The following is a 7,500-nucleotide window of genomic DNA, read 5'->3' as shown; positions in this document are numbered from 1 at the left end:
GCCCTCCCTCACCACCGCCATCTCCACTCCCCTCACCACATAAGCTGTTCCACCAAGCACCACCCCATCCACCTTATCATCAACACCAAGCTCCACCACCTCCACCCCCTTCATCACCATCCACTCCTCTCCCCCGTAGCTAACAGGGTCAGAGTGTGTCATGGCGCTGACTTGCTGACGCAGATTATTTCGGTAACGGCCTAGGGGGGGAAGGAAGGGGGAGAGGGGCGGCACAGAGTATATAAGGCGGTGCAGGTATGGTTCAGCATCACTCGACGACACCCACTCATCGAGACAACATGTTCAAGGCAGTGAGTCCTTAACACACTCACTCCCTTTACGACTCTGAGTTTGTTTTCTGCCAACATCTGGAATTATGCAGTTTCATATTTTCATTTGACGTTATAATTTTTATCGTTCCTTCCATCAGTATTTTTTTTTCTTTTTCTCTATCATGTTTAGTGCTTATAAATGAGGGAGTAAAAGTTTTAGATCAGCTTTTCAGTTTTTCTTTTCTTTCAACAGTTCATGCATGTTTGCTTCAGATTTAACCATGACCTCTCTGCTTCATTACGTCTCGATATGCTCTTGTCTTCTGCACCTTTGGGCGTGAATGAACGTTTCCGTCAGGCGTGTGCTGGCCCGTCACCGAGCTGTGGCAACACTCGGGGAAGGCATGAGTGTGGCCGTCCAGTGATGCAGCGCCTCTGTGTTGTTGTGTTGCAGGTGTTTGCAGTACTGAGTGTGTTCCTGCTGGTGGCCGCCGCCCTGGCCAGCCCTGAGCCCGAGCCCGGGTTCCGCCGCGGCGGCTACGGTGGCGGCTTTGGCGGTGGCTTCGGCGGCGGCCATGGTGGCGGCTTCGGCGGCGGCCGTGGAGGCTATGGCGGCGGCTACGGCGGTGGTCGTGGAGGCTTTGGCGGCGGCTACGGCGGTGGTCGTGGAGGCTATGGCGGCGGCTATGGCGGCTACGGGCGCTAGGGGAAGTGCTTGTCTTGTACACGTGTCCAAGCAAAGGGGGTTGTGATAAAACTTTTTTTTTCTACGAAATAATAACGAATAAATCTTTTTCGATATCATTATGTCTTTTTCTGTTTTCCACCTTACAAATATTTTTGGCTTTGCAGCTTCTGTTATTTCCGCCACCGCCAATACTTCTTGTACTACTGATATTGCTGCTGCTGCTGCTGCTTGAACAACAACTACTCCTTCACCTACTACTACTACTACTACTATACCAAAGGTCTTATAAATGGTAAGATGCACTCTACCCGCGATAGCTCCCTGGGAAAAAATGTAATCGGTCGACGGTAGCGCCTCCAAATGGCTTTGGGGAAGACTTTCCCTTCCTCCCTTGGTAATCACGGTAACTCCCGCCTTCTGGAGATTACTATCACCCTCTTGATTCTACCGTCGGGGCTTTGATGAAAATTATTCACATGAGATAGTCTGTGTCGTGTACCAGGAGTACGGAAATGCTTCATAATGACGGATATAGTTGTAGTAGGTCCCTTTACAGACGAAATCACCGGCACATGTGCGGTGTGTGTGTGTGTGTGTGTGTGTGTGTGTGTGTGTGTGTGTGTGTGTCTGTCTGTCTGTCTGTCTGTCTGTGTGTGTGTGTGTGTGTGTGTGTGTGTCTGTGTGTGTGTGTGTCTGTGTGTTTGTGTGTGTGTGTGTGTGTGTGTGTGTGTGTGTGTGTGTGTGTGCGTGCGTGCGTGTGTCTGTCTGTCTGTCTGTCTGTCTGTCTGTCTGTCTGTCTGTCTGTCTGTCTGTCTGTGTGTGTGTGTGTGTGTGTGTGTGTGTGTGTGTGTGTGTGTGTGTGTGTCTGTCTGTGTGTGTGTCTGTGTGTGTGTGTGTGTGTGTGTGTGTGTGTGTGTGTGTGTGTGTGTGTCTGTCTGTCTGTCTGTCTGTGTGTGTGTGTGTGTGTGTGTGTGTGTGTGTGTGTGTTTGCCTGTGTCTCTGTCTGTCTGTCTGTCTGTCTGTCTGTGTCTGTCTGTGTGTGTGTGTGTGTGTGTGTGTGTGTGTGTGTCTGTCTGTCTGTCTTTGTGTGTGTGTGTGTGTGTGTCTGTCTGTCTGTCTGTCTGTCTGTCTGTGTGTGTGTGTGTGTGTGTGTGTGTGTGTGTGTGTGTGTGTGTGTACAGCGATACCCCATGAGTGCCATGACCCTGCGAATGCACTCGGTATACCAAAAGCACCGACACGCCTCTCCAAGCCACTATTCAGTGCCCATGTGAGCACAAGTAACTTAAAAATTTGTATTTTTGTCTGCCTGCATAGATATTGACAACGCCAGATACTCGTGTTGAGCGAGTCCATAATACTGTGGGCCAGGCCAACCTGTGAGTGCCTTCCTAGTAAGACCCACCTTTGTTATGCTCCACATTATCAAGGTATCTGAAACTAATAGTGTCCTCTGTGTCCTCACCACATGCATGAACAAACCGAACTGTGTCATCCAGCAATCCTCCAAACGATCCTATCAACTGTTGACTTCCCCGACGTGAACCCGAATTGTCCAGGTCTCTGAAACTTTAGATGACATCGACTTCGCGTCAGCAGCAGATGATCGAGCACCTTGCCCGGCACACTGAGCAGTGTAATACCGCGATAACTGCAGCAGTCCTGGTGGTCATCTTTCCCTTTCCAGATAGTGACAACCAACCCCCTTTTCCAGTCAGGAAGAATGGCACCGGACTGCCATAGGCCAGACAACGCTCATGCAACCCATGGATCATGGCTTTATCCCCGGCTTCCAGCATCTCCGCGCTAATACTGCAGATCCCAGCTGCCTTCCACCCTTCAGCTTCCTCACAGCCTCTCTCACCTCCGCAAGAGAGGATTGAGTTTCTTCTATTGGTTAATCAACAGCCGCCAACTGCAAACCACCCAGAGGGGGCTGTCCGCTTGGGGGCTCTGCCGTGCACAACTGCCCAAAGCACTTGGTCCAACAAGCCCAGTACCCATCCACAACTGATACTATCTGTCCATCAGCGGTTCTGATAGTACTTGTCTGATATGTAGATTTGGATCGGAGCTTCTTCATAGCTCGAGAGGATACCATAGATACATTCAAGAAGAGGTTAGATAAAGTCATGGATGGTGAGGCAAGGTGGGGTTGAGTGTACAGGAGCTGCCTTGTATAGGCCAACCGGCCTTTTACAGACTCCTAACGTTCTTATGTTCTTATGTTCTTATAAGTCGTATGCATTTAGACAACTCTCGACCTTCTCAGTGTGATTTCTGAGTTCTGACATACCTCTCCCTATCCCTCTTCAGAAGGGGCCTAGTCCTTCGTGACTGAGTCCTATATCCACCTAATCCCCAGCCAGCCCTGCAGCACGCCCTCAGAGACACGCCAGTCCTCGTCGACGGACCGCCTTGGTCGGTTAGATTTCGATCACCGATAGAGGCGGTCTGTCGGCGGCCTGCGACGGGCCGCCTTTGGCAAAGACCCGTGCTCCCCTCCCTTGTACAAGGTGGAAGCAATCATTAAAGAAAAGCACGCCCTCCTCTATATTTTCCTGTGTCTCATCCGTGGCAACGCTACTCCCAGACCTTCGTCGCTCTCCAATGCACTCCTCGGCAGGTTTGAGAGTTCCACGATTAAAGGTATCCCACACCTCCCCAGGATCCTCCAGAGCACCAAGCACTTCCAACCGATTTAAGACTACCACTGCCACTCCTGAGCACACGCCTGGTCCCTTAGTTTCTCAAGATGGAACCCTGGGGGGTTGCATCCTGAGATTTTCTTGGACCTGATTTGTATCCTCTGTTTTGCAATCACCAACATCACCGCATAAATTGTTCCACTTTGTCGTGAACAACACCAAGCTCCACCACCTCCACCCCCCTTCATCACCATCCACTCCTCTCCCCCGTAGCTAACAAGGTCAGAGTGTGTCATGACGCTGACTTGCTGACGCAGAGTATTTCGGTAACGGGCTAGGGGGGGAAGGAAGGGGGAGAGGGGCGGCACAGAGTATATAAGGCGGTGCAGGTATGGTTCAGCATCACTCGACGACACCCACTCATTGAGACAACATGTTCAAGGCAGTGAGTCCTTAACACACTCACTCCCTTTACGACTCTGAGTTTGTTTTCTGCCAACATCTGGAGTTATGCAGTTTCATATTTTCATATGACGTTATAATTTTTATCGTTCCTTCCATCAGTATTTCTTTTTTTCTTTTTCTCTATCATGTTTAGTGCTTATAAATGAGGGGGTAAAAGTTTTAGATCTGCTTTTCAGTTTTTCTTTTCTTTCAACAGTTCATGCATGTTTGCTTCAGATTTAACCATGACCTCTCTGCTTCATTACGTCTCGATATGCTCTTGTCTTCTGCGTGAATGAACGTTTCCGTCAGGCGTGTGCTGGCCCGTCACCGAGCTGTGGCAACACTCGGGGAAGACATGAGTGTGGCCGTCCAGTGATGCAGCGCCTCTGTGTTGTTGTGTTGCAGGTGTTTGCAGTACTGAGTGTGTTCCTGCTGGTGGCCGCCGCCCTGGCCAGCCCTGAGCCCGAGCCCGGGTTCCGCCGCGGCGGCTACGGTGGCGGCTACGGTGGCGGCTTTGGCGGTGGCTTCGGCGGCGGCCATGGTGGCGGCTTCGGCGGCGGCCGTGGAGGCTATGGCGGCGGCTACGGCGGTGGTCGTGGAGGCTATGGCGGTGGCTACGGCGGTGGTCGTGGAGGCTATGGCGGCGGCTATGGCGGCTACGGGCGCTAGGGGAAGTGCTTGTCTTGTACACGTGTCCAAGCAAATGGGGTTGTGATAAAACTTTTTTTTTTCTACGAAATAATAACGAATAAATCTTTTTCGATATCATTATGTCTTTTTCTGTTTTCCACCTTACAAATATTTTTGGCTTTGCAGCTTCTGTTATTTCCGCCACCGCCAATACTTCTTGTACTACTGATATTGCTGCTGCTGCTTGAACAACAACTACTCCTTCCCCTACTACTACTACTACTACTACTATACCAAAGGTCTTATAAATGGTAAGATGCACTCTACCCGCGATAGCTCCCTGGGAAAAAATGTAATCGGTCGACGGTAGCGCCTCCAAATGGCTTTGGGGAAGACTTTCCCTTCCTCCCTTGGTAATCACGGTAACTCCCGCCTTCTGGAGATTACTATCACCCTCTTGATTCTACCGTCGGGGCTTTGATGAAAATTATTCACATGAGATAGTCTGTGTCGTGTACCAGGAGTACGGAAATGCTTCGTAATGACGGATATAGTTGTAGTAGGTCCCTTTACAGACGAAATCACCGGCACATGTGCGGTGTGTGTGTGTGTGTGTGTGTGTGTGTGTGTGTGTGTGTCTGTCTGTGTCTGTCTGTCTGTGTGTGTCTGTCTGTCTGTTTTGTGTGTGTGTGTGTGTGTGTGTGTGTGTGTGTGTGTGTGTGTGTGTGTGTGTGTGTGTGTGTGTGTGTCTGCCTGTTTGTCTGTCTGTCTGTCTGTGTCTGTCTGTCTGTCTTTGTGTGTGTGTGTGTGTGTGTGTGTGTGTGTGTGTGTGTGTGTGTGTGTGTGTGTCTGTCTGTGTCTGTCTGTCTGTGTGTGTCTGTCTGTCTGTTTTTGTGTGTGTGTTTGTGTGTGTGTGTGTGTGTGTGTGTGTGTGTGTGTGTGTGTGTGTGTGTGTGTCTGTCTGTCTGTCTGTCTGTCTGTCTGTCTGTCTGTCTGTCTGTGTGTGTGTGTGTGTGTGTGTGTGTGTGTGTGTGTGTGTGTGTGTGTGTGTGTGTGTGCATGTCTATGTCTGTGTGTCTGTCTGTTCGTCTGTCTGTCTGTCTGTGTCTGTCTGTCTGTGTGTGTGTCGGTCTGTCTGTCTGTCTTTGTGTGTGTGTGTGTCTGTCTGTCTGTCTGTGTATATGTGTGTGTGTGTGTGTGTGTGTGTCTGTCTGTCTGTCTGTCTGTCTGTGCCTGTCTGTCTGTGTGTGTGTCTGTCTGTCTGTCTGTCTTTGTGTGTGTGTGTGTGTGTGTGTGTGTGTGTGTGTGTGTGTGTGTGTGTGTCTGTGTCTGTCTGTGTGTGTGTGTCTGTGTGTGTGTGTGTGTGTGTGTGTGTGTGTGTGTGTGTACAGCGATACCCCATGACCCTGCGAATGCACTCGGTATACCAAAGGCACCGACACGCCTCTCCAAGCCACTATTCAGTGGCCATGTCTCACTGCCTTATAATTAGACAGTGAGCACAAGTAACTTAAAAATTTTGTATTTTTGTCTGCCTGCATAGATATTGACAACGCCAGATACTCGTGTTGAGCGAGTCCATAACGTGGGCCAGGTCAACCTGTGAGTGCCTTCCTAGTAAGACCCACCTTTGTTATGCTCCACATTATCAAGGTATCTGAAACTAATAGTGTCCTCTGTGTCCTCACCACATGCATGAACAAACCGAACTGTGTCATCCAGCAATCCTCCAAACGATCGCACCTGGTTTTGGCCCAGGAGATCTTCAGTCCCAGAGGCTTCGCCTCCTCATTCAGCACTTCGAGAGCCAGCACTAAGACCGCCAGCGAGTCCGCGAGAAGTACAGCATCATCAGCAAAAATATAGTCAATGACCTTGATTCTGACGACAGATGCTCCGCAACAACTTTGATCACCAACGTTGCCTAATACCCGGTCCATGCAAGTGTTGAAAAGTGATGGCGCAAGGACGCACCCCTTCCTCACTCCTGAATTAACAGTGAAGAAGCCGGAGACGCCTCCCTCACACTGCACAGCACTCTCAGTCTCAGATTAAAGGCCAGTCACCAGGTCAATAATCCCTGCAGGAACCCCAGTACCCGCAGAATGTCCCGGAGAACCTCAACTAGTCATGATGCATTGAGTCATAATCCTTCTTGAGATCGAGGCTGCGAGCAGCCCCTGTCGAAACTCACGTCTGCGTTCCACAAGGACGCGAAGTGGTAGGATCCTATCAACTGTTGACTTCCCCGGCGTGAACCCGAATTGTCCAGGTCTCTGAAACTTTAGATGACATCGACTTCGCGTCAGCAGCAGATGATCGAGCACCTTGCCCGGCACACTGAGCATTGTAATACCGCGATAACTGCAGCAGTCCTGATGGTCATCTTTCCCTTTCCAGATAGTGACAACCAACCCCCTTTTCCAGTCAGGAAGAATGGCACCGGACTGCCATAGGCCAGACAACGCTCATGCAAGCCATGGATCATGGCTTTATCCCCGGCTTCCAGCATCTCCGCGCTAATACTGCAGATCCCAGCTGCCTTCCACCCTTCAGCTTCCTCACAGCCTCTCTCACCTCCGCAAGAGAGGATTGAGTTTCGTCTATTGGTTAATCAACAGCCGCCACCTGCAAACCACCCAGAGGGAGCTGTCCGCTTGGGGGCTCTGCCGTGCACAACTGCCCAAAGCACTTGGTCCAACGAGCCCAGTACCCATCCGCAACTGATACTATCTGCCCACCAGCCGTTCTGATAGTACTTGCTTGAGATTACATCTCAAGCAAGTACTATCAGAGTTTCTTCATAGCTTGAAAG

General features: G+C 50.5%; 2 protein-coding genes across 4 annotated transcripts in view; both read left to right on the top strand.

Annotated features, from left to right (window-relative positions):
• The first annotated feature begins 245 nt into the window (after nt 1-245).
• LOC126986521 (uncharacterized) lies at nt 246-1,076 on the top strand. Its single transcript, XM_050842791.1, has 2 exons — nt 246-311; nt 727-1,076. Exons 1-2 carry the CDS (start codon nt 258-260, stop codon nt 976-978), a joined length of 306 nt encoding a protein of 101 aa, XP_050698748.1. The 5' UTR covers nt 246-257; the 3' UTR covers nt 979-1,076.
• A 2,942-nt stretch (nt 1,077-4,018) lies between these two features.
• The window catches only part of LOC126986522 (ctenidin-1-like), an 11,694-nt gene continuing 8,212 nt past the window's right edge, over nt 4,019-7,500 (top strand). For 2 of the 3 annotated variants that reach the window (XM_050842796.1, XM_050842792.1), the window contains exon 1: nt 4,022-4,053. In XM_050842796.1, the coding sequence (XP_050698753.1) occupies nt 4,042-4,053 (12 nt within the window). In that variant the 5' untranslated portion in view covers nt 4,022-4,041. Of the gene's footprint in view, nt 4,054-4,460; nt 4,776-7,500 lie in introns of those variants that run through there. The other variant, XM_050842793.1, reaches the window with a different exon arrangement.

This window comes from Eriocheir sinensis, chromosome 62 (genome assembly GCF_024679095.1).
Source record: "Eriocheir sinensis breed Jianghai 21 chromosome 62, ASM2467909v1, whole genome shotgun sequence".
In the NCBI taxonomy this organism is placed as follows: Eukaryota; Metazoa; Arthropoda; class Malacostraca; order Decapoda; family Varunidae; genus Eriocheir; species Eriocheir sinensis.
Note: the sequence above shows the minus strand (reverse complement) of the source record. Positions and strands in the feature narration are given on the sequence as shown.